This window comes from Triturus cristatus, chromosome 3_2, assembly GCF_964204655.1.
Source record: "Triturus cristatus chromosome 3_2, aTriCri1.1, whole genome shotgun sequence".
NCBI classification, from domain to species: domain Eukaryota; kingdom Metazoa; phylum Chordata; class Amphibia; order Caudata; family Salamandridae; genus Triturus; species Triturus cristatus.
In genome coordinates this window covers 1156675656-1156703634 of record NC_140584.1, presented here as the reverse complement: position 1 = coordinate 1156703634, position 27979 = coordinate 1156675656, and the positions used below count along the sequence as shown (strand labels likewise).

At 47.2% G+C, this 27979-nt stretch overlaps 1 protein-coding gene across 1 annotated transcript in view; it reads left to right on the top strand.

The window, feature by feature from the left end:
* Nucleotides 1-27979, top strand: part of LOC146859315 (uncharacterized) — a 135376-nt gene that overhangs the window by 77631 nt on the left and 29766 nt on the right. The window contains exons 2-3 of the mRNA XM_085647157.1: nt 70-5085; nt 21611-27778. Coding sequence (XP_085503283.1) covers nt 70-5085; nt 21611-27778 — 11184 coding nt within the window. The remainder of the gene's footprint in view (nt 1-69; nt 5086-21610; nt 27779-27979) is intronic.

Here is a 27979-nt window from a genome sequence, read left to right as displayed (position 1 = left end):
ATTCAACAAACTACTCTAATGTTCACTGCATCTTGGTAACATGTCTGTTGTTTCTTCCTTTCTCCTTAGATGGTGCCAGACTCTGACCAGGAGTCTCTAATCGGAGCAGATCACTCCAATAACGAGGCAGTGCATATCACCACAGACAGTTCAACTAATGAAGTCGAGTGCCTCAGCACAGATGACTCCATTGAGGCAGACCCTCTTAACACAGATGGCTCCATCGAGCCAATACCTCTCAGCACAGATGGCTACATTGACGGGGCAGTTCCTGTCAGCACAGACGGCTCCATTGAAGAGGCAGTGCCTGTCAGCGCAGACGGCTCCATTGACGAGGCAGCGCCGGTCAGCGCAGACGGCTCCAATGACGAGGCAGCGCCTGTCAGCGCAGACGGCTCCAATGACGAGGCAGCGCCTGTCAGCGCAGACGGCTCCAATGACGAGGCAGCGCCTGTCAGCGCAGACGGCTCCAATGACGAGGCAGCGCCTGTCAGCGCAGACGGCTCCAATGACGAGGCAGCGCCTGTCAGCACAGACGGCTCCAATGACGAGGCAGCGCCTGTCAGCACAGACGGCTCCAATGACAAGGCAGCGCCTGTCAGCACAGACGGCTCCAATGACGAGGCAGCGCCTGTCAGCACAGACGGCTCCAATGACGAGGCAGCGCCTGTCAGCACAGATGGCTCCAATGACGAGGCAGCGCCTGTAAGCACAGACGGCTCCATTGACGAGGCAGCGCCTGTAAGCACAGACGGCTCCATTGACGAGGCAGCGCCTGTAAGCACAGACGGCTCCATTGACGAGGCAGCGCCTGTAAGCACAGACGGCTCCATTGACGAGGCAGCGCCTGTAAGCACAGACGGCTCCATTGACGAGGCAGCGCCTGTCAGCACAGACGGCTCCATTGACGAGGCAGCGCCTGTCAGCACAGACGGCGCCATTGACAAGGCAGCTCCCCTCGGAACAGACGGCGCCATTGAGGCGGCTCCCCTCGGAACAGACGGCGCCATTGAGGCGGCTCCCCTCGGAACAGACGGCGCCATTGAGGCGGCTCCCCTCGGAACAGACGGCGCCATTGAGGCGGCTCCCCTCGGAACAGACGGCGCCATTGAGGCGGCTCCCCTCGGAACAGACGGCGCCATTGAGGCAGCTCCCCTCGGAACAGACGGCGCCATTGAGGCAGCTCCCCTCGGAACAGACGGCGCCATTGAGGCAGCTCCCCTCGGAACAGACGGCGCCATTGAGGCAGCGCCCCTCGGAACAGACGGCGCCATTGAGGCAGCGCGCCTCTGCACAGACGGCACCATTGAGGCAGCGCCTCTCTGCACAGACGGCACCATTGAGGCAGCGCCTCTCTGCACAGACGGCGCCATTGAGGCAGCGCCTCTCTGCACAGACGGCGCCATTGAGGCAGCGCCTCTCTGCACAGACGGCGCCATTGAGGCAGCGCCTCTCTGCACAGACGGCGCCATTGAGGCAGCGCCTCTCTGCACAGACGGCGCCATTGAGGCAGCGCCTCTCTGCACAGACGGCGCCATTGAGGCAGCGCCTCTCTGCACAGATGGAGCCATTGAAGCAGGGCCTCTTTGCACAGATGGAGCCATTGAAGCAGGGCCTCTTTGCACAGATGGAGCCATTGAAGCAGGGCCTCTCAGCACAGACTGCACAATTGACGAGGTCATGCCCATCAGCACAGAAGTCTTCAATGATAAGGCAATGCATGTCAAGACAGATTGCTCCACTGAGGCAGTGCTTATTAGTACAGACATATCCATTGACAAGGCAGTGCCTCTCAACACAAACAACACAGTTGAGACTGTAACTATTAGCCCAGGCAATGCTACTTATGAGGCATTGTCCATCAACACAGATGGCTCCCTTGAAACAGTCCTTATCAACACAGATGGCTCCATTGATGAAGCGGTGTGCATTGTTCCTGATCGCGCCATTGATGGATCAACACCTATCAGCACGGACAGCTCTTTTGAGGCAGTACCTATCAGCACAGACAGCTCTTTTGAGGCAGTGCCTGTCAGCACAGAGGACACAGAGGATGCCACTGATGAAGCTCTACATATAAACACAGATAGTTCCTTTGAATCAGTCCCTAGGAGTACAGACCAGTCCTCGAATCAAGCAGTGCCCGCCCGCTCTGACAACTTCACTCATATGGTAGTACCGAATGGTACAGATGGCTCCAGTAATGAGGCAGTCCCTATTGGCACTGATTGGTTAATCAAGGCAATGTCCATCAACACAGAGCACTGTGTTGATGACTCTATTGAAGCAGTGCCTCTCAGCATAGAGTGCCCCATTGAAGCAGTACCTATAATCACAGACGACAAAATTGAAGCAGTAACTATGACTACAGTCGACCCCATTCGTGAGGCAATGTCTCTCAGCACAGACTGCTCCACAGAGGCAGTGTCTCTCAGCACAGAGGACTCAGTTGAGGCAATGCCTTTAAGTACAGATGGTCCCATTGAAGCAATGCACCTCAGCACAGGCAGCTCCATTGAGGCAATATCTCTCAGCACAGATGGCTCTGTTGTGGCAATGCCTCTCAGCACAGACTTCTCAGTTGACGCAGTGCCTCTCAGCACTGATGGTTCTCTTGATGAGCCAGTGTCTCTCAACACAAACTGCTCCATTGATAACCCAATGACTCTCTGCACAGACTACTTCATAGATAACGCAGTGCCTCTCAGCACAAATGTCTCCATTAAGGCAGTGTGTCTCAGCACAGATGTCCCCACAGATGAGGTAGCGCCTATGAACACACCCAGTCTTATTGATCAGAAGGTTAAAATTGATACAGAAAGCTTCATTGATGAACTGGAGATTAGCTCAGTACGATCCGTTGATGGAGCAGCGCCTCTCAGCACAGACGTCTCCGCTGGGGAAGCAGCACCTCTCGGCACAGACGGCCCCACTGAAGAGGCGGCGCCTCTCAGCACCGACGGCCCCATGGAAGAGGCAGCGCCTCTCAGCACCGACGGCCCCACGGATGAGGCAGCGCCTCTCAGCACCGACGGCCCCACGGATGAGGCGGCGCCTCTCAGCACCGACGGCCCCACGGATGAGGCGGCGCCTCTCAGCACCGACGGCCCCATGGATGAGGCGGCGCCCCTCAGCACCGACGGCCCCATGGATGAGGCGGCGCCCCTCAGCACCGACGGCCCCATGGATGAGGCGGCGCCCCTCAGCACCGACGGCCCCACGGATGAGGCGGCGCCTCTCAGCACCGACGGCCCCACGGATGAGGCGGCGCCTCTCAGCACCGACGGCCCCACGGATGAGGCGGCGCCTCTCAGCACCGACGGCCCCACGGATGAGGCGGCGCCTCTCAGCACCGACGGCCCCACGGATGAGGCGGCGCCTCTCAGCACCGACGGCCCCACGGATGAGGCGGCGCCTCTCAGCACCGACGGCCCCACGGATGAGGCGGCGCCTCTCAGCACCGACGGCCCCACGGATGAGGCGGCGCCTCTCAGCACCGACGGCCCCACGGATGAGGCGGCGCCTCTCAGCACCGACGGCCCCACGGATGAGGCGGCGCCTCTCAGCACCGACGGCCCCACGGATGAGGCGGCGCCTCTCAGCACCGACGGCCCCACGGATGAGGCGGCGCCTCTCCGCACCGACGGCCCCACGGATGAGGCGGCGCCTCTCAGCACCGATGGCCCCACGGATGAGGCGGCGCCTCTCAGCCCAGACGGCCCCACGGCTGAGGCGGCGCCTCTCAGCCCAGACGGCCCCACGGCTGAGGCGGCGCCTCTCAGCCCAGACGGCCCCGCGGCTGAGGCGGTGCCTCTCAGCACAGACGGCCCCGCGGCTGAGGCGGCGCCTCTCAGCACAGACGGCCCCGCGGATGAGGCGGCGCCTCTCAGCACAGACGGCTCCGCGGATGAGGCGGCGCCTCTCAGCACAGACGGCCCCATGGATGAGGCGGTGCCTCTCAGCACCGACGTCCCCATGGATGAGGCGGCGCCTCTCAGCACCGACGGCCCCACGGATGAGGCGGCGCCTCTCAGCACCGACGGCCCCACGGATGAGGCGGCGCCTCTCAGCACCGACGGCCCCACGGATGAGGCGGCGCCTCTCAGCACCGACGGCCCCACGGATGAGGCGGCGCCTCTCAGCACCGACGGCCCCACGGATGAGGCGGCGCCTCTCAGCTCCGACGGCCCCACGGATGAGGCGGCGCCTCTCAGCTCCGACGGCCCCACGGATGAGGCGGCGCCTCTCAGCTCCGACGGCCCCACGGATGAGGCGGCGCCTCTCAGCTCCGACGGCCCCACGGATGAGGCGGCGCCTCTCAGCTCCGACTGCCCCACGGATGAGGCGGCGCCTCTCAGCACCGACTGCCCCACGGATGAGGCGGCGCCTCTCAGCACCGATGGCCCCACGGATGAGGCGGCGCCTCTCAGCACCGATGGCCCCACGGATGAGGCGGCGCCTCTCAGCACCGATGGCCCCACCGATGAGGCGGCGCCTCTCAGCACCGATGGCCCCACCGATGAGGCAGCACCTATAAACACACACAGTCCTATTGAAGAGAAGACTACAATTGATACAGAAAGCTGCATTAAGGAACTGGAGATTAGCTCCGTACGATCCATTGATGAAGCAGTCCCTCTCAGCACAGACGGCCGCACGGATGAGGTAGCGCCTCTCGGCACATACGGTTTCACGAAAGAGGCAGTGTCACTCGGCACAGACAGTTCCATGGATGAGGCAGCACCTCTCAGCACAGACGGCCCAACTGATGAGCCCGCTCCTATAAACACGCATAGTTTTATTGATGAGAAAGCTAAAATTGATACAGAAAGCTGCATTGATGAACTGGAGATTAGCTCAGTACGATCTGTTGATGGAGCAGCGCCCCTCAGCACAGATGTCTCCTCCGGGGAAGCAGTGCCTCTCAGCACAGACTCCACTATTCAGCTCTTACCATTACCCACAGATTGTTTTATTGATAATGACTCTATCAGCCCAGATGGCTCCATCGATCAAGAATCATTGATGAACACAAGCAGCTGCGTCAGTGTGGAGTCGACTGGGCCTGAAGCCATGAATAACAAGGTAGGAGTTTAATTTATTTTCTTGATGTCATGTTTAAGCGTGAAATATCCCCTCATTTATCCATCTTACCACACTGCATCCACACATGGCACCTAAACATGCCATCCATTTTTACCCTGTTTCACTGCATCACTTCCTGGACTACAGGGCACATTATACATGTGAATCCTTGCATCTCGCTATGTCATTGCACAGCATATAAACATCACCATTTACTTCTGTCCTATCTCACTACATCACTGCGTGGAACACACAACACCTCGAACATTCCCAGTCATCTCGATATATCACTGCATGGAATATAAATATCACACACACCTCAATCTCACTGCATGGGATAAAGAACACCTTGGACATATCCATCCTTACATATCGTTGCATGGAATATAATCATCACCACATTTGGAAAAAATGAAAGGACACCGGGCACAGTGTATATGATCTGTAAAACACGTCAACTCAAGGAAAGAGTAATTCATCTAAATTGAAGATACAATTTAGAATTTTATTTCTATTTCTTTTTTTTTAAATACACATGATTGAATTTTTTAATATATAAAAAATATACAAAAATACATGAAACAGAATTAATAACCACAATTGGTCACATCCATAGACCAAAGCAGAATACATAAATCTGATATTTTCATTACATTGAATTTGAATTGATGCACATGATATGACTTGAAAACATCACATCTTAATATAATACGTTCTGATATTTAGATCTGCAGTAATCGATGCTAGACATAGAAAGCTTAGCGGTTTGTTGACAAACTATTGGCGGCTGGGTGACAAACAAATATATAATCATCACCATACATTTACATCTCCCTGTATGAAATAAGACACCTCGAACGTGACCATCTACCTTAATATATCTCTGCATGTAATATAAGCATCGCCATATACTTCTATTTCACTGCATGAAATAAAGAACAACTGAGACTTCTCACTCCTATCTCACTGTGTCACTTCATGGAATATAACCATCACCATGCACTTCAATTCTATTTCACTGTATCACTGCATGGAATGTAAACCTCACCACAACCCTCGATCTCACTGCATTACTGCATGTAATACAGAACACCTGGGACATGTTCATCCTTTTACCTCACTGCATCTCTGCAACAAATATATACATTACCCCACACTTTCATCTCAATGTCTCATTGCATGAAATAAGAATGCCCGTGCGATGTCGATCCTTTAATCCCACTGCATCACTGCAGCGAATATAATCATCGCCACACACTTTCTCCCCTTCCATCTCACTGCATGGAATAAGAACACCTGTGATGTGTCCGTCCTTTTTTTCCCACTATAGGTAATATAAACATCACCATACCCTTTCTCCCCTTCTATCTTGCTGTCACTGAATGGAATATGAACAATACCATACACTTCTATCCTTCAATCTCGCTGTCACTGCATGGAATATGACCAATACCATACGCTTCTATCTCACGGTGCCACTGCATGGAATATGAACATTACCATGCCCTTCTATCCTTCTATCTCGCTGTCATTGCATGGAGTATGAACATCACCATACACTTCATCCTTCTAGCTCACTGTGTCACTGCATGGAATATGACCAATACCATATACTTCATCCTTCTATCTCACTGTGTCACTGCATGGAATACGAACATCACCATGCACTTCCATCCTTCTATCTTACTGTCTCTGCATGGAATATGAACATTACCATGCCCTTCTGTCCTTCCATCTCACTGTCACTGCATGGAATATGAACATCGCCATACACTTCTATCCTTCTATCTCGCTGTCACTGCATGGAATATGAACATCACCATACACTGCCATCCTTCTATCTCCCTGTCACTGCATGGAATATGACCAGTACCATACGCTTCTATCTCACTGTGTCACTGCATGGAATATGAACATCAACATACACTTCTATCCTTCTATCTCGCTGTCACTGCATGGAATATGACCAATACCATATGCTTCTATCTCACGGTGTCACTGCATGGAATATGAACATTACCATACACTTCTATCCTTCTATCTCGCTGTCACTGCATGGAATATGACCAATACCATACACTTCTACCCTTCTATCTCGCTGTCACTGCATGGAATATGACCAATACCATACGCTTCTATCTCACGGTGCCACTGCATGGAATATGAACATTACCATGCCCTTCTATCCTTCTATCTCGCTGTCATTGCATGGAGTATGAACATCACCATACACTTCATCCTTCTAGCTCACTGTGTCACTGCATGGAATATGACCAATACCATATACTTCATCCTTCTATCTCACTGTGTCACTGCATGGAATACGAACATCACCATGCACTTCCATCCTTCTATCTTACTGTCTCTGCATGGAATATGAACATTACCATGCCCTTCTGTCCTTCCATCTCACTGTCACTGCATGGAATATGAACATCGCCATACACTTCTATCCTTCTATCTCGCTGTCACTGCATGGAATATGAACATCACCATACACTGCCATCCTTCTATCTCCCTGTCACTGCATGGAATATGACCAGTACCATACGCTTCTATCTCACTGTGTCACTGCATGGAATATGAACATCAACATACACTTCTATCCTTCTATCTCGCTGTCACTGCATGGAATATGACCAATACCATATGCTTCTATCTCACGGTGTCACTGCATGGAATATGAACATTACCATACACTTCTATCCTTCTATCTCGCTGTCACTGCATGGAATATGACCAATACCATACACTTCTACCCTTCTATCTCACTGTCACTGCATGGAATATGTACAATACCATACGCTTCTATCTCACGGTGTCACTGCATGGAATTTGAACATTACCATGCCCTTCTATCCTTCTATCTCACTGTCACTGCATGGAGTATGAACTATACCATACGCTTCTATCTCACGGTGTCACTGCATGGAATATGAACATTACCATGCCCTTTTATCATTCCTTCTCACGGTCACTGCATTGAATATGACCAATACCATATACTTCTGTCCTATCTCGCTGCGTCACTGCATGAAATATGAACATCACCATACACTTCCACCCTTCTATCTCACTGTGGCACTGCATGGAATATGAACATCACCATACACTTCTATCCTTCTATCTCACTGTCACTGCATGGAATATGAACATCACCATACACTTCCATCCTTCTATCTCACTGTCACTGCATGGAATATGAACATCACCATACACTTCCATCCTTCTATCTCGCTGTCACTGCATGGAATATGACCAATACCATACACTTCTACCCTTCTATCTCGCTGTCACTGCATGGAATATGAACAATAGCATACGCTTCTATCTCACTGTGTCACTGCATGGAATATTAACATTACCAAACCCTTCTATCCTTCTATCTCGCTGTCACTGCATGGAATATGAACATTGCCATACACTTCTAACCTTCAATTTCACTGTTACTGCATGGAATATGACCAATACCATACGCTTCTATCTCACTGTGTCACTGCATGGAATATGAACATCGCCGTACACTTAATCTTTCTATCTCACTGTGTCACACACAGATTTAAGTACGCCTCAAACACGTCTATCCATCTCAATATATCCGTGTATACATTATAGACTTCACTAAAGACTTCTGTCCTTCTGCGTCACTGCATGAAATAAAGCACACTAGAGACATGACCTTCTACCTGCATGTAAAACAAACGTATCCATTTATTTCTCTCTCTGTCACTGCATGGAATATATCAATTGCGGCTAGCAATGCATAAATATGGTAGATAGCAACGGCACACAACTCGCCATAGATGCAGCTCCCGCCCGGTGCAGCACTTCTCTCCCAGCGATGGTGGTGTCCATGAGCAGGAAAGGGTGAGACTTCCCTTCCTGCCTGCTGGAACGCAAATCCAACCAATCCTGGAGCTTCTCTCATGCTGTTTTCAGCATGCAAGCAGCTCCAGGATTGGTTGGTGTAGGCTAACCCAGCGCTCATTTTGAGGCTGGGGGCGTGTCGGCAATCTCCCGGCTGTGGTAAATATTTCATTACCGGTACTATTTTTATGCGGTAAAGTCTATCAAGAATAACTCAGTAAATATAAGAGGCAGAATCCGTGGTATTAGAGGTTTTAAAAGGCTTTATTCCTATACAAAGGAATACAATTCGAATTGTAGGCATTCTATTCCATCACCACGAAAGTTCAGGAAGGAAGGGCAATACATTATTGACAGGTAATCATTTTTATAGAAAAGCCATTACAGTGAAACAGATGCAGTAGGCGTAACAACTGATAAGACAAAATAAAATATGCATGCGTAACTAGAATAGGCGTAACTAGAAAACGTCATTATACATGATGTCACAAATGGGTGGATCCATAAGAGAATCCTGCAATGTCAGCAGAAATATTTGGCAGAGATGCGCGCGCAGCCGCATGACGTGTGATTGACGTGCAACTAGAGGGTGAAGGGGACTTGACATTTAGCTCTATATGTGGAGACAGAAGTCTGGGGTTATGTCAACCTAATCCCAAATCATATCTAATATCCTATGTTTAAAGAACTGTGTTATCCAAAAAGAGAGGTCTCTTAGGATAGAATCTTATTCTATACTGACTGTTAGTGCGTGTACAAGCATCTAAGTGTCTACACTAGATGCGAGGGGGTAGGAATATTCCATGGTAACGGGTCTATGAATTACTTGCATGAGGACAGCGAGGCCTGGCCCTATGCACGGTAGCTGAAGGAATGTTTACCTAAACTGCTAGACAGGAATGCATCAGATGAGGGGCGGAGGAGATAATCTTGAAGGTGAAATACAGTTTTTGGCAGGCGACGGGCTGGATCAGGCACCGTTAGCCGCGCAGGGAGTAGGACAAAGTTCATGGACACAGATGCAGGCTCAGACTGGAGCTTTCAGAGGCAGAAGGCAGGAAAAGGCTTGATGACAGAATTCGGGCCTACTCGCCTGAATCTGTAAAATGTGGAAAGTGAACCACATAAAGTCGGTGGCCTTTCATACTTAGAAAAGGAATATCTGACCCATTCATGGCGGATCTGAAAGAGGACATGTTGACGGTGGACGCACATATATTTGCGTCTTCAAAACTGGAGCAGGAGGGAACATACATGTACTTATAGCATGTACATGGAGCCGTTGGGGTCTACGATAGGGGACATAACTGATCACAAAATCCATATTTCCTCATTCCCTCCTTGTCCCCTACGGACCCTCAGGAGATATCGATCTTCATCAATCCATCGATCTGTTCATATAGCATCATTTGTTCTTCTTTCTTCTTCCGGGATCTTGAGCGAAAACTTGGATGTGGGATACACGAGGTGGCACACAGACCACAAATCGCTGGCCCACATTGTAGACATAAGCAGCAACTGAATAGTATGAGAAAGCCGATACCTAGGAAGGAGAGCATTCTCCATCCCCAGGCTGACAACACGCCCCAGAACCAACCGGACCAAGTCCAGGTGCCTGGACTCTGGTGTATCTGGCTTACAATCTTATGAAGGCGAGTTATGGCTTTATATACTGACGGCGAATTTTCTGGTATGAAAATGCAGCAACTTGATCCGATGACCCTACAAGCTCCGCCCCTATCGGCCAGGATGACGTCAAGGACAAGACGATTTTGAAGCACAACAATCCGCATAGCAGACTGCTCTTCTGTTAAATTGCCTAAGGCGGAAATAGTTTCGTTCACTACTGCTTCAAGGGTTCGGGTTAATCTACGTATCAGCTTACTATTAGTGACTGTACCTATATAGGGAAAGAAACCTTTATTGAAATCGGTGTATTTTTCCCATGCTGTTTCAGTGTAATCGACAATTGGGAGATCTCTCTGCTGTCTATTGTGTACTAAATGGGTATTTCTATGATAATCAGGAGGGGCTAGGAAAACAGGTGGCAGAAGGAATGCTATGTAACAGGTACCATCCCAATCCAAAGGTAGACGTATATATGCGTTCTGGCCACATATAAAGTAGGAATGACGAGAAGCTCTAAATGTAGACTTGCCTTGATCACTGAATTTTATTACAGTGGTGCATTTACTATGGCCCATGTGTATGGAGCCATTCTTTCTTATACATAATTCCCCCTTTACTGGGAATACTGACATGGCGGGCAAGATTGGTGTAGCTTCAGATTCAACGTTCAGGATCATAAGGTTAAGTGTAAAATTACCTAATCCATATACTTCGTTTTCTAGATCAGTTCCTGTTCTTTTGGGAAGTCCCTCCTTGTTAGGGTAGCAGACTTTAAGCAAAACTAAGTTCAGGTTTCCCCATACCCAGTTGTCTTGATAAACTGCGGAATTTGAATCTAGGGAATTAATCAAACTAAACCATGCTCCACCGGAGCCATTGTGTGTAAACGGATAGGGAAAGAGGGGCAAAACTCCCTTATAGTTCTGATAGGGAGGGAGTCGGCCACATATCCAACAATTTGTGGCATTGCTGGTTTGATGGGAATGATGTAACATACTAATGAAAGTGTTATTGCGCAGCGCAAATCTATAAGACAATTCATGTGGAGGTAATTCACTAAAAGAATGTTCTGCAGTTATATTATAAGTACGCTTAGGAATAGGGTAATACATGTGTAATAGTATACTGACAATGATGATCAGAAGACTTAAAAAAAACAAAATTAATAATGTTACTGTGCAGTGACTACGAAATGATTTACAATACGCATGCTTCTTGAGCTGCATCTGATGATTTCTTTCTCTATTCCGGTCTAGAGGATACATGTCAGGGACAAATTCAACCGATTCACCTTGGAGAGGACTTAAACAATCAAATTGTCTGACTTACTAGACCTCAATTTTAGTTTATAAATTTCTGAGTTCGATTGCTCAACCAAGGGGAGCTTTGAGTCTGTCTGTGAGGGAATACAGGGTTGAGTATCTACACTGGATGGTAGTCCATAAAATTTCTTGATATGACTCGAGTGCAACCACCCTTTCCGTCCCTCGATTTTCACGGCTGTCCTTGTGGTGAGTAGAACCAACTTCGGTGACTTCCACCTAGGATCCAGTTGGGTCTTCCGGTCAAAATTCCTGACCAGCACCAGGTCCCCAGGAACCACGTCATGGGGCTTCACCTCAGTGTTGTCGGGAAAAGCTGCGGATACCTGTGAACGACAAGATTGTAGTGCAGACATCAAGGAAGCCAGGTAATCTGTCAGCATATTACAGTCAACATCAGTGATTTTACGAGGTATAGGCGTCCCCCACATATTTGGTGGTCTACCGAAGATCACCTCATACGGGGATAGCCCTGTTCGAGAATGTGCTACCATTCTCATGTAAAAGAGCGCAACTGGTAAGGCTACTATCCAATCAACTCCTTTTTCTCTACATATTTTGGACAATCTAATTTTCAGAGTTTGATTATGACGTTCCACGAGACCTGCCGCCTCAGGATGTCGGACACAATGGAATTTCCATTGGTAGCCTAATAGAAGGGAAACGTGTTTCATTAGTTCGGATGAGAACGGCTGGCCGTTATCTGAGTAGACAACACGTGGTAAACCGTACCGTGGGAAGAATTCTCGAACTAACTGTTTGGCAGTAGTCGGGGCAGTGTAATCTGAAACCGGGTATGCTTCTGTCCAACGGGAAAGAGCACAGACAACTACGAGAACATATTTGAATCCTCGACATCGTTCCATCTGGATATAATCCATCTGGAGGACTTCAAAAGCATGATCGGGAGTTTGGAATCCACCCTGTTCTACGGGGATGCTTTTACCTGGATTAAACTGACAACATATCATACAGGTACGAACTTTTTGTTTAGCTGCGGCTCGTAAATGTTTGTTGAACCAAATGTGTTGAATGCTGTCTAGCATAGCTTTTTCTCCTAGGTGCGCTGGACTATGTATAGTGTTAATGATGACTTGGACCATTGAGTCGGGAAGAAACCATATAGATTTTTCCTTCGTCATCCATCCTTGATCTGTTTGGATCCCTCCTAATTCAGTCCATTTCTTTATTTCTTCTGGTGTAGCATGTGTCTGTATGTCAATTACATCAAGGGCGGGATCCTTAACTGTCATGCAATGTGTTGGTGTCGGAACTATTGTCTTTGTCATGTCAGTTGTGTGAGTCTGATTCTGAGCAGTCTGTTTAGCTGTTCTGTCAGCTAGGTCATTACCCTGAGAAATGATATCGGTAACTTTTGTGTGGGCTTTGCATTTCATAATCGATATTGCAGTAGGTAGATGAATCGCGTCTAATAGGGCTTGAATGAGGGGTCCGTGTTGGATGTGGGCACCGTGAGAAGTTAAATAACCTCTCTCTCGCCACAGTACGCCGAAGTCATGGACGACTCCGAATGCATAAAGTGAATCTGTGTATATGTTGACTTTTTTATTTGTGGCTTGAATACAGGCTTGTGTCAGAGCGGTGAGCTCTGCTGCTTGAGCTGACAAAGTGTTAATACAATTTGTTTCAATGACTTCAGTGTCTGTTGTGACTGCGTAAGCGGCCACTAACTCTCCTGTACTTGTTCTCATACATGACCCATCTACATACAATGTCAAGTCTGGATCTGACAAAGGGATATCTGTCAAGTCTTGTCTGGGTTTCGTCGTGATAGTAATGACTTCGACACAATCATGTGCCAATGGATCTGTTCCGCCTACTGGTAACAGTGTGGCAGGATTTAACGTATTACAACGTCTGATTTCTATATGTGGCTGAAACAATGTTAATTCGTAACCGGTGAGTCTTGCTATAGTCAAGTGTTGTGTTTGTGTGCGGTTCAAGAGAACCTCTACTGCGTGTGGTACTTGTACTGCCAATTGATGTCCTAACACTATGGCATCGCTTTGTCTGATTGCTAAAGCTGTTGCTGCCACTGATTTCAGGCACGCTGGAAGTGCCTGAGCTACTGGATCTAATGTACTAGAGAAATAAGCACATGGTTTGTGTGATCCTGCTTGTTCCTGAGTGAGTACTGACAAAGCAGTACCTTCGCGTTCTGTAACGAAGAGTGTAAACTGTTTACTGTAACATGGTGTTGCTAGGACAGGTGCTTGGCATAAAGCTTTCTTTAAGCTTTCAAAAGCGTGTGTATGTTCTGGAGTCCAAGGGAGGACAGTCGATGTGGCTGCCTCCTGTGTTGTCAACTGGATGAGTGGTTTTGCTAGAAATGCATATTGAGGGATCCACTGCCTACAGTATGAAGTGAGGCCTATAAAAGCCCGCACCTCCTTTTGTGTCTTGGGTGCTGACATGTTAGCAATTAACTGGATGCGGTCGGATGTAAGCTGCCTTCCCTCCTTGGACAGCGAGTGCCCAAGGTAAACAACTCGCTGGACACAGAATTGCAGCTTAGAAGGGGACACCTTGTGCCCCTTGTCAGCCAGAAATTTCAAAACCGTCAGTGACGCTATCTCACATTCATGTTCGCTTCGGGCGGTGATCAGCAGATCATCGACATATTGAAGCAAGGCAGTGTTAACTGGCATGTGGATACTGTCAAGTTCTCGTTTCAGTGCTTGGCTATAGATGCTGGGGCTTTCTGTAAATCCTTGAGGTGCGCGTGTGAATTTAAAGCTTCGTCCATTTAAACTAAAACCGAACAAATATTGACTTTCCGGATCTATTGGGACACTAAAGACAGCATTCTTGAGATCAATTACAGTGAAGAACGTTGCTTCTGAGTCAATAGCTGTGAGTAATGAAGAGATATCTGGGACCACAGGGTATTGTGGTACAATACATTTATTTAATTCGCGCAGATCAATAACTAATCGATATACTGGTGGTGCTTTTGGATCCGTTCTTTTAAGGATCGGAATTATCGGGGAATTACATACATTGGAGTCAGTTTCCACAACCACTCCTTGAGCAATAAGCTCGTCAATGATTTGCAGTAAAGCCACTACAGCATCTGGAGGTAACTTGTATTGTCGCATTCGTGGTAGTACCACTCCTGTCTTTAGTGTGACTCGATATGGTGTAATGTTCATGCAACCAACATCAGTGGGGCCTTGTGCCCATAAATGTGTAGGTAAATTCTGCAGTCGGTAATCTATGTCTCTGGATACGTAGTGACCTTTAAAGTCACGTAAAAATAGTCGTACTCCTTCCGGAGAGCAACATATTATGGCTCCTAGAGCTTTCAATGTTTTTATACCTAACAAGTTTTCTGGACATGATTTAGTAAGCAATAAATCTGTAGTACGTGTTAATGGACCGACTGTAAGTGGAAGAGGTTGTGTTGCGTCATTTATTATCGGTTTTCCTGAGAATCCAAGGGAAATATTTTGTGAGCCTGAGAGGGGTGCCCCTGGAACTTCACTGCGTCTTATAGTTGTTCTGCTTGCCCCTGTATCAAGTAAAAACTTTCTGTCTTCCCCTAATAGTTCACTATGTACATAAGGTCCCTCTTGGTCTACAGGAACCTCTATAAGGGGTAAGCCAACTTCCCTCTCTAGGCTATCTCATGAGTATCGCTGATAATCGGGATAATCTGTTTGTGCATACTGATACATTTGTTGTGTTGTTGCTTGAGTTGCAGCAATAGGCTGCGCTTGTGGTGGTACTACGATCTGTTGTGGAGCTGCCTGTTGCGGAGCTAGTTGTTGCGGAACTAACCTAGGTTGTGCCTGCTGAGGCATTTGTTGTTGATTCTGATCCTGTCTGGGTGGACGTGGTCTCTCATGTGTTCTACCTGTGGCTATATTATGTTTCAGGACTGGACAATCGTGTATATAATGACCTGGTTGTTTACAATAGTTGCATGTCCCTTTTGCAGGACTTGCGGAATCACCCTTTTGATGACTATCGGCTGGAACTGACTGTGCAACAAGCATTTTCATTTTCGTATCTTTCATACGTCTTTGTTCGTGTTCTTGTTCTTCTCTAATTCTATTGTGGTGATATTGTAACATCTGTAGCATCTGTGATGGGGTATTACCTTGCCAGGTACTTTCGAATTTCAATACTCTATTCTTCACTTGTAGCAGAGAATTTTCAACTAATTTTGTCACAAACAGATGTGGATATGACTCACTACTGGCTTTTATGCCACTATTTATACTAAAACATTTTTCAAATCGGGAATAGAAATCACTAGTGTCTTCATCTGGTTTTTGTTTACAGGCTGAGATTGCACCCCAATCTTCCTTTTTCGTAGTTAATAAACGTGGCAGTACCTGTATTAGTAATCCTGCTAGTGCTGTAGTCTTTTCCCCAAGCCCTGCTCCTGCAGCTCGGGCCTTTTCTTCGTTTTCTAATGCTGTCCAATCTATCTTTTGGTCTCCCACCTCCCATTCTTTTTCTTTGAGTTTCTCATAAACACCGGCGGGTAATAGGACTTTTAATATTTTCATAATATCGGGGTAGGTATACTCTCCCATGAGTAACATGTCTTTTATCTCACGGTGGAAACCTGCTGGGTCCTTGTCATGGCTGGGTACTACTTTCTTCATTTCTAATAATTCCAATTTAGTTATAGGCGTATACACAAACACGCGTGTAAAGTTATCACCGGCACCTCTAATTGGGTGTACTTCGCGTAACGGGTTCGGTCTATCTATGTGATACATTTTTCTTCCCATGATGGGAACTGGAACGTGTTCTGGGCATACGAAATTTAAATATTGGTTTCGGGATTCTAGAATTTCCTTAATCAAATCAGTACCTGACCCTCTCCATATATTCGTGAGCAGTTCTGTCAATATGTCAGGTAAGGGTCCTGGATCGGAGTGTTGGCTTTTATATAATATAAGGAGGTGTTGAATCATGTATATACTAGCTAAACGCTGTTCATATGGGTCTAGATTCAGAAACGTGTGTGCAAGTACATCGTCATTGTATTCGCCGGGACTGTCAGCCCATTGTACTGCTGACCTGGCTAATTCTTGTTCGTCCGTGGAATCGAGCACGTGGTACCCCCTTCGATCTCGGAGTAATTTATCAGCGGCTTGGAATAAGTGTTCGGGGGATTTTGTATTTAGCATAGTGTTTGGAAAATGTCTATTATATTCCGGACGTATTGGGTCGTTAAAACCTCTGGTATTATTATGGGATCTTCCTTTACCTACATAAGCTATTGTGTCTAATTGCTCTGATTCTTGCTCCTCCTCCTCTCTGTTTAGGTCAGCGGCGTCTACCTCTAATCTTTCTTCGTGTATTCGTTCTACTTCTTTGCGGATCTTTCGGTACATAGCTACTATACATAACTGTTTATCATGTCTCCCTTCTGATATATTCTGGCCCCAAGTGACAAGTTTTTGCATTTCTTCCGGATTTACCCCAGGCCGGTCTTGATTTCTGATTACACAGTTTATGAGGAAACGTAACAGTTGTCCCTGTACCTCCGCTTTCTGGTACTCCATGGCTCTGCTAATACTTTCAGGACCTCGCCCCGACTGGACAAAGTGATATATATTTTCTAAATGTGTAGTCATTCCTGGTAGCTTCGTTAAATATATTGCAGCTCGCCGAATACGTAATGATGACAGCAGCATTTCGTCCCGTTTACCGGGCACAGGATCATATCTACAATCTACTAGAAGTTCCTTGAGCATGTCGGGAGTTGCTAGTTTGGGCGTACGTTGGTGTGCTAATTCTCTAAGGGAAAATTTATTTCCTCTGGGTGGCGTAGAAAAAATGTCTGTCGTACCTCCTGTAGCACCGTCTGGGGTGCTGGACGTGAAAGTATTTGTTGAAGGTGAGACAGCAACCGTCGTTGCGGGAAAAGCGGTAGAAACAGATGTGCTTGTCGGAATGTGTGTCAGAGCTTGTTGTTGCGGAGGTACAGACGGAGGATCTTGGCGATGAGCATCATCGGCAAGCGGTCTATGTGGTGCGGTATTAGCATACTCGGGAGCTGCGTCATCTAAATAGCAGGAAAGGAAAACATCTTCTGCGGTTCTGGGATGCCCCTTGGGATGTGCTTTTATCGGAAACAATGGAGGTGGCAAGTCTTTTGGTATTTCCGGAGTAGCCTTAGGTAACCCTTCGGCCAGAAGTGGATACATACCATTCATAAGGGCGTTTCTTTGTCTATCTACTTGTTCTGATTTTACTCGGGTACCTTCCTCAATTAACAGATTTTCTCGGACTTTATTTGAAGTCTCCTTACCCTTATCTTCCTGTCTGAGTGCTTTTTCTGTACGTCTATACGATTCTTTACGCCATAATTCAATGGCATCTTTCTGTGACTGTCTGGCTTTCCTTTTCCATAATTCTTCTTCTACTCTCATGATGCAATCTGCATCCCAGGTCCCCGCTTCGGGCCATCTCTGACTCTCTGGTAATTCTTTGGTGTAGTCCACCCATAAATCAAGAAATAATACGGCATCTAGGTCATGCTTATGATACATAAAGTACCCTGGAGTGTCCCTCGGTGGGATGGGAACAGCTTCTTCGAGTACCCCTTTTCTAGTTTTGATCTGTCTTAGTTTCGAAAAGAGCGGCATTTTTAGACCTTATTACTAGAACACATTTTATACAAAAAAAACACAATAATGAACAGTCATTCACCCCACAGTATATAGAACGTATTTTAAAACATTTAACACTTAACAGTTTTACGAACAATGATAAATAATAGAAAACTAGTTACTGACATTATACTGACACTAGATAATACTTATTTATATGCAAAACATACTATATATACTGCTAAACAGTACAGATACACTGCTAAAACAGTGCAGACCGGATTTGTGTACCCAAACCCGTCTTGACCGGCACAGACTATGTGCACGTAAAATGCCTCCCCGGTAATGGTACTCACCGGGTAGCTCGGAACGGAAGGCCTCGGAACGGAACTAAAACTGGACCGGACTGGACTCGACTCGGAACTTCGGAACCTGGCGGGTCTCTGTATACCTCGGATCTTGCTCTCTCAGCTAGGCTCTGGTCGGGATACTTCGCACTTCTCACCGCCTCGTCTGGGTGTTGATCGCAGCCTCAGTCGTCCCCGCTTGGCCGGAAGGAGATACAGGAAATCCTGTAGATACGCGTTTTTGTCCGTTCAGCTGTGGCAGGAGACCGGGCCTGCAACGCACCGCCGGCGCGTGAGATGAGAAAGTGTCCCTGTTCGGGCGCCAATTTATGTGGTAAATATTTCATTACCGGTACTATTTTTATGCGGTAAAGTCTATCAAGAATAACTCAGTAAATATAAGAGGCAGAATCCGTGGTATTAGAGGTTTTAAAAGGCTTTATTCCTATACAAAGGAATACAATTCGAATTGTAGGCATTCTATTCCATCACCACGAAAGTTCAGGAAGGAAGGGCAATACATTATTGACAGGTAATCATTTTTATAGAAAAGCCATTACAGTGAAACAGATGCAGTAGGCGTAACAACTGATAAGACAAAATAAAATATGCATGCGTAACTAGAATAGGCGTAACTAGAAAACGTCATTATACATGATGTCACAAATGGGTGGATCCATAAGAGAATCCTGCAATGTCAGCAGAAATATTTGGCAGAGATGCGCGCGCAGCCGCATGACGTGTGATTGACGTGCAACTAGAGGGTGAAGGGGACTTGACATTTAGCTCTATATGTGGAGACAGAAGTCTGGGGTTATGTCAACCTAATCCCAAATCATATCTAATATCCTATGTTTAAAGAACTGTGTTATCCAAAAAGAGAGGTCTCTTAGGATAGAATCTTATTCTATACTGACTGTTAGTGCGTGTACAAGCATCTAAGTGTCTACACTAGATGCGAGGGGGTAGGAATATTCCATGGTAACGGGTCTATGAATTACTTGCATGAGGACAGCGAGGCCTGGCCCTATGCACGGTAGCTGAAGGAATGTTTACCTAAACTGCTAGACAGGAATGCATCAGATGAGGGGCGGAGGAGATAATCTTGAAGGTGAAATACAGTTTTTGGCAGGCGACGGGCTGGATCAGGCACCGTTAGCCGCGCAGGGAGTAGGACAAAGTTCATGGACACAGATGCAGGCTCAGACTGGAGCTTTCAGAGGCAGAAGGCAGGAAAAGGCTTGATGACAGAATTCGGGCCTACTCGCCTGAATCTGTAAAATGTGGAAAGTGAACCACATAAAGTCGGTGGCCTTTCATACTTAGAAAAGGAATATCTGACCCATTCATGGCGGATCTGAAAGAGGACATGTTGACGGTGGACGCACATATATTTGCGTCTTCAAAACTGGAGCAGGAGGGAACATACATGTACTTATAGCATGTACATGGAGCCGTTGGGGTCTACGATAGGGGACATAACTGATCACAAAATCCATATTTCCTCACTGGGATGCCTGGGACTACATTGCACATGTTGGCCTGCCCGTCACAAGACAGCTGGCCAATCTGACGTGCGCACTGGTAGGGGCAGCAGTCCTTCTGCTATCACAGGATTCAGCCCCGCCTTCACACGCGTGATCTGGACCGGAGGCAAAATAAAATGGCTTTACTATGCCATTTTAATTATTTGTGTTTGTCTGCTGTGCTTAAGGCAGGCGGGGCAATGGTCCTCTGCCCTTTAGGAGGAACCAACCCCTGGAATATATACATCACCGACATACTCTGTGTTTGCCCAGCGGTAATTGCCTTTTTGTTATGTTTTTACAAGTACATACCCCTGTTGCCCTCTCTACTGTGCCCACAGGCATTTCACCACCTATAAATGCAGCACTGTTTGAGTAAGCCATGTAGTACAGGCAGCAAAATGTCAATTGGGGCAGGCCAAAGTGCGCATGCCACCTTACTTTTCTGTCCTTCCCACTGTATCTCTACTCGTAAAAAGGACACACCAGACGTATGTTTTTCTGTTGTGGCTTTTTTTAGGCCACTCGTGTGCTCAAAGAGCACACTCTACTCTTCCTTCTCACTGTAACACTGCTTGTAATATAAAATATTCACACTCATTTCAATACTTCTCTCATGCATGATACCAAGAACCTCTCAGACATTTCTCTATCCTTCTATTTAACTCCACCTCTGCATTGAATTAAGAGCAGGTGCTGGCTCTGGTGCCTTCTGTTCCTGGTGATTTCTCATGAGTAAGTAAACCTGCAGACTGGTGCAATCGGTTTCATGGGGAAGTCAGTGCCCAACTCGACCCCTGCTGCAATCTAGGTGGTTTACTCTTTGGAGTCTTTCTCGAAGGTCCTCAAAATGATTTGTTATTGGAAACCAAGAATTGCTATATAATATGCACATTTTTGTCCTTATAGACGTTTTGCTCCTTGATCTAGTCCCCTTGTTGGCATCTCGCATTGATTCTTTCTTCTTTTTTAGGGGTGGGGGATTACTCTCAAACTAATACACATAACTTTGTGAAAAGTGAGCATGCTTTGTGGAAAGGATGAATTTATTTTATACCATCTAAGTTTACAACGCACATTTATTTCAATATTGATAAATCTTCTCTCGCGGTCCATATATCAAATAGTGTCCCCAGGTGTGTGCTTCTTCTGTCACTGCACTGAGCACACATCATACAGTGTTTGCTGCCCTTTAATTGTATCTTACGTCTCATTTAATAAATTATTTGCTTTCTAAGGTGGAGCTAAGCATGGATGAAATCACCGCATTCAACAACGGCACTGCTGGCAAACCATTGACAAGCACCACCGAGCATTTGATTGATGCAGAATCCGCGCCACACACAGACGGGAACACTGAACAGGAATGCATGATTACCTCGGTCTGCTCTAGGACTAAAGAAGTACAGATTCACACAGTCTGTTCTATTGATAAGGAATCTGTGATCAACACAGATGTCTCCACTGGGAAGGAAGTAGTGGTCAGCACAATCGGCTCTATTGAGAAGCCCATGGTTACCACAGTTGGATCTTTTGAGGAGTCTCCCATGGTTAGTACACTTGGATCTATTGAGGAGCCTCTCATGGTTAGTATACTTGGATCTATTGAGGAGCCTTTCATGGTTAGTACACTTGGAGCTATTGAGAAGCCCATGGTTACCAAAGTTGGATCTTTTGAGGAGCCTCCCATGGTTAGCACAGTTGGATCTATTGAGGAGCCTCTCATGGTTAGTACACTTGGATCTGTTGAGGAGCCTCTCACGGTTAGTACACTTGGATCTGTTGAGGAGCCTCTCATAGTTAGTATACTTGGATCTGTTGAGGAGCCTCCCATGGTTAGCATAGTTGGATCTATTGAGGAGCCTCTCATGGTTAGTACATTTGGATCTATTGAAGAACCTCTCATGGTTAGTACTGTTGGATCTATTGAGGGACCTCCCATGGTAAGCACAGTTGGATCGGTTGAGGAGCCTCCCATGGTAAGCACAGTTGGATCTGTTGGGGAGCCTCCCATGGTTAGCACAGTTGGATCTGTTGAGGAGCCTACCACGGTTAGCATAGTCGGATCTATTGAGGAGCCTCCCATTCTTAGCACAGTTGGATCTATTGAGGAACCTCTCATGGTTAGCACACTTCGTTCTATTGACAAGCCTCCCATGGTTACCACAGTTGGCTCTATTGATGGGGAACCCATGGTCAGCACAGCTGGATCTGTTGAGTCTCCTATGGTTAGCATACTTGGATCTGTTGAGGAGCCTCCCATTGTTAGCACAGTCTGCTCTGTTGAGGAGCCTCCCATGGTTAGCACGGTTGGATCTGTTGGGGAGCCTCTCATGGTTAGTACACTTGGATCTATTGAGGAGCCTCTCGCGGTTAGCACAGTTGGGTCTGTTGAGGATCCTCTCATGGTTAGTACACTTGGATCTATTGAGGAGCCTCTCATGGTTAGCACAGTTGGGTCTGTTGAGGATCCTCTCATGGTTAGTACACTTGGGTCTATTGAGGAGCCTCTCATGGTTAGTACTGTTGGATCTATTGAAGGACCTCTCATGGTAAGCACAGTTGGATCTGTTGAGGAGCCTCCCATTGTAAGCACAGTTGGATCTGTTGGGGAGCCTCCCATGGTTAGCACAGTTGGATCTGTTGGGGAACCTCCCATGGTTAGCACAGTTGGATCTATTGAGGAACTTCCCATAGTTAGCACAGTTGGGTCTGTTGAGGATCCTCCCATTGTTAGCATAGTCTGCTATGTTGAGGAGCCTACCACGGTTAGCATAGTTGGATCTATTGAGGAGCCTCACATTCTTAGCACAGTTGGATCTATTGAGGAACCTCTCATGGTTACCACAGTTGGCTCTATGGCATCTGGATCTGTTGAGTCTCCTATGGTTAGCATACCTGGATCTGTTGAGGAGCCTCCCATTGTTAGCACAGTCTGCTCTTTTGAGGAGCCTCCCATGGTTAGCACAGTTGGATCTGTTGAGGAGCCTTTCATGGTTATTACACTTGGATCTATTGAGGAGCCTCTCATGGTTAGCACAGTTGGATCTGTTGAGGATCCTCTCATGGTTAGTACACTTGGATCTATTGAGGAGCCTCTCATGGTTAGTACTGTTGGATCTGTTGAGGAGCCTCCTATGGTATGCACAGATGGATCGGTTGGGGAGCCTCCCATAGTTAGCACAGTTGGATCTGTTGAGGAGCCTCCCATGGTTAGCACAGTATGCCCTATTGAGGAGCCTCCCATGGTTAGCACGGTTGGATATGTTGGGGAGCCTCTCATGGTTAGTACACTTGGATCTATTGAGGTGCCTCTCACGGTTAGCACAGTTGGGTCTTTTGAGGATCCTCTCATGGTTAGTACACTTGGATCTATTGAGGAGACTCTCATGGTTAGCACAGTTGGGTCTGTTGAGGATCCTCTCATGGTTAGTACACTTGGATCTATTGAGGAGCCTCTCATGGTTAGTACTGTTGGATCTATTGAGGGGCCTCCCATGGTAAGCACAGTTGGATCTGTTGAGGAGCCTCCCATTGTAAGCACAGTTGGATCTGTTGGGGAGCCTCGCATGGTTAGCACAGTTGGATCTGTTGGGGAACCTCCCATGGTTAGCACAGTTGGATCTATTGAGGAACTTCCCATAGTTAGCACAGTTGGGTCTGTTGAGGATCCTCCCATTGTTAGCACAGTCTGCTATGTTGAGGAGCCTACCACGGTTAGCATAGTTGGCTCTATTGAGGAGCCTCACATTCTTAGCACAGTTGGATCTATTGAGGAACCTCTCATGGTTACCACAGTTGGCTCTATGGCAGCTGGATCTGTTGAGTCTCCTATGGTTAGCATACCTGGATCTGTTGAGGAGCCTCCCATTGTTAGCACAGTCTGCTCTGTTGAGGAGCCTCCCATTGTTAGCACAGTCTGCTCTGTTGAGGAGCCTCCCATTGTTAGCACAGTCTGCTCTGTTGAGGAGCCTCCCATTGTTAGCACAGTCTGCTCTGTTGAGGAGCCTCCCATGGTTAGCACAGTTGGATCTGTTGAGGAGCCTTTCATGGTTAGTACACTTGGATCTATTGAGGAGCCTCCCATGGTTAGCACAGATGGATCGGTTGGGGAGCCTCCCATAGTTAGCACAGTTGGATCTGTTGAGGAGCCTCCCATGGTTAGCACAGTCTGCCCTGTTGAGGAGCCTCCCATGGTTAGCACAGTCTGCTATGTTGAGGAGCCCCCCATGGTTAGCACAGTTGGATCTATTGAGGAACCTCCCATGGTTAGCACTCTTAGTTCTGTTGAGGAGCCTCCCATTGTTGCCACAGTTGGCTCTATTGATGGGGAACCCATAGTCAGCACAGTTGGCTCTGTTGAGGAGTCTCCTATGGTTAGCATACTTGGATCTGTTGAGGAGCTTCTCATGGTTCGCTCAGATGGATCTGATGAGGAGCCTACCATGGTTAGCACAGTCGGATCTGTTGAGGAGTCTCCCATGGTTAGCATACTTGAATCTATTGAGGAGCCTCCCATTGTTAGCACAGTCTGCTCTGTTGAGGAGCCTCCCGTTGTTAGCACAGTCTACTCTGTTGAGGAACCTCCCATGGTTAGCACAGCTGGATCTATTGAGGAACCTCCCATGGTAAGCACTCTTGGATCTGTTGTGGAGCCTCCCCTGGTTACCACAGTTGGCTTTATTGATGAGGAACCCATGGTCCGCACAGCTGGATCTGTTGAGGAGTCTCCTATGGTTAGCATACTTGGATCTGTTAAGCAGCCTCCCATGGTCAGCACAGTTGGGTCTATTGAGGAGCCTTCTATGGTTAGCACAGTTGGGTCTATTGAGGAACCTTCCATGGTTGGCACAGATGTGTCTTTTGAGGAGCCTCCCATGGTTAGCAAAGTTGGAGCTATTGAGGTGCCTTCTATGGTTAGCACAGTTGGGTCTATTGAGGACCCTTCCATGGTTGGCACAGATGTGTCTATTGAGGAGCCTTCAATGGTTACCACAGTTGGCTCTATTGATGAGGAACCCATGGTCAGCACAGCTGGATCTGTTGAGTCTCCTATGGTTAGCACAGTCTGCTCTGTTGAGGAGCCTCCCATTGTTAGCACAGTCTGCTCTGTTGAGGAGCCTCCCATTGTTAGCACAGTTGGGTCTATTGAGGAGCCTCCCATGGTTAGCACAGTTGGATCTATTGAGGAGCCTCCCATGGTTAGCACAGTTGGATCTATTGAGGTGCCTTCTATGGTTAGCACAGTTGGATCTATTGAGGTGCCTTCTATGGTTAGCAGAGTTGGATCTATTGAGGAGCCTTCTATGGTTCGCACAGTTGGGTCTATTGAGGAACCTTCCACTGTTGGCACAGATGTGTCTATTGAGGAGCCTCCCATGGTTAGCACAGTTGGATCTATTGAGGAGCCTTCTATGGTTAGCACAGTTGGATCAATTGAGGTGCCTTCTATGGTTAGCAGAGTTGGATCTATTGAGGAGCCTTCTATGGTTAGCACAGTTGGGTCTATTGAGGAACCTTCCATTGTTGTCACAGATGTGTCTATTGAGGAGCTTCCCATGGTTAGCGCAGTTGGTTCTATTGAGGTGCCTTCTATGGTTAGCACTGTTGGATCTATTGAGGAGCCTGCTATGGTTAGCACAGTTGGGTCTCTTGAGGAGCCTTCAATGGTTAGCACAATCTCCTCTAGTGAGGTGCCTTCTATGGTTAGCACAGTTGGCTCTGTTGAGGAGCCTCCCATGGTCAGCACAGATGTCTCTATTGATGAGGAGCCCAGGGTCAGCACAGATGTCTGTATTGATGAGGAGCCCATGGTCAGCACTGATGTCTCTATTGATGAGGAGCCCTCTCCCAGCACAGCTGGCTATTTAGATAAAGAATCTTCCACCAGTATAGACTTAGGCATTGATAAGGAACCCCTGATCAGCACAGGTATCTTTGCTGCTGAGGGGCCCATGGCGAGCACTGCCTGCTCCATCGATGAGGAAGCTGCAGTCACCACAGAGGACTCTGAGGAGACAAAGATGATCACAGCTGGCCATATTGACATGGAATCTGTGGTCAGCACAAGCCAATCAGGTGATAAAGAGCTGACAATCCAAACGGATGTCTTTATTGATAATGAGGTCAATATCAGAACAGATACAACTATTGATCAGAAATCTACAATCAGCTCAGACATCTGCATTGATAAGGAATATGTTATTGGCACCAATGTTGCCATTGATAATGAACTAGTGGTCAGCACAGAAGATTCTCTTGATGAGGGGACCACCATCCTATCTGATGTTTCTATTGATGAGGAGAGTATGATCAGAAGCAATGTTTTACTCCAGCATAATTCCATGGTTCGTAACGAGGACTCAATTGATAATGAGCCCATAATCGAAGCAGAGGTCTCGATCAAGAAAGAATCTGCCACCAGCAAAGACATTTACTTTGATAAGGCACCAGCCACCAGCACGGAGGTCTTCATTGATAAGGATTCCATGGTCCGTACAGATGGCTCCATTGAAAATGAGCACACCATCAGAACGGACGTCTCCGATTTTACGCCCTTATCCAGCACAGATGGTTCTATCGAAAATAACTCTGCAGCTGGCACAAATATCTGCATTCATTTGGAATCTGTGATCAGCACCAGTCCCTCAGCTCATCACGACCCCAGCAGGACCTGTTCCATTGATGAGGAGGCCATGGTCAGTACAGAAGACTCTATTGATGAGGAAAACAGGACAAGTACAGGTGCTTCTATTGACACAAAATGTGTGATTAGCACAGACATAATCATTGATAAAGAATCTGTGATCAGCACAGGTGTCTCCATTGATCATGAATCTACAGTCAGCAAAGGCAACATGCCGGTGGTCTGCACAAATGGCCCTATTAATCCTATAATGAGCATGGGGGTCTCCATTGAAAAGAACGTTACTATTGACAGGGAAGGTTCTATTGATAACGGACCCATAGTTAGCACGGAAGACTCAGTCGCAGGGGAACCCGTTATCTACACAGGCAGTTCAATCGATAAGAAATCTGCTATACTCCGTGACATCTTAATTGACAAAGAATCCATGATAAGTACCAGTGTCCTCATTGAAAAGAACATCATCACATCCAGCGAAGGATCCATTGATAAGGAGCCTATGGTTAGCACAGAAGACTCTCTTGATGACGATCCCATGATCAGCACAGGTTCTTCTTTTAGTAAAGAGTCTGTGATCGGCACAAACATCTGCCTTGATAATGAACTGATAATATGCACGTTTGGCTTGATTGATAAGCCCAGAGCCAATAAAAGAAGTTCCATTGATAAGGAGCCTAAGAGAAGGTCAGAAGTACTGATGGTTGGGAGCGAGAGTTGCATCAACGTGGAGCGCTTCAATGCTATGGAGTTCAGTGTCAAGGTGAGTTTGTTTCATAATACTCGGACAGCAGAACATATGATTTTCTTTCTGAAATCTCATGGAATGACTGCATGAAACATAACATTTCTATCCTTTTGTCAAGCTGTATTTGTGCATGGAAGAAGTTGCACTCCAGACATTTCTGTCCTATCTCATGGACATGTTTATTCTGTCTCACTGTATTACTGCATGGAACAAGGA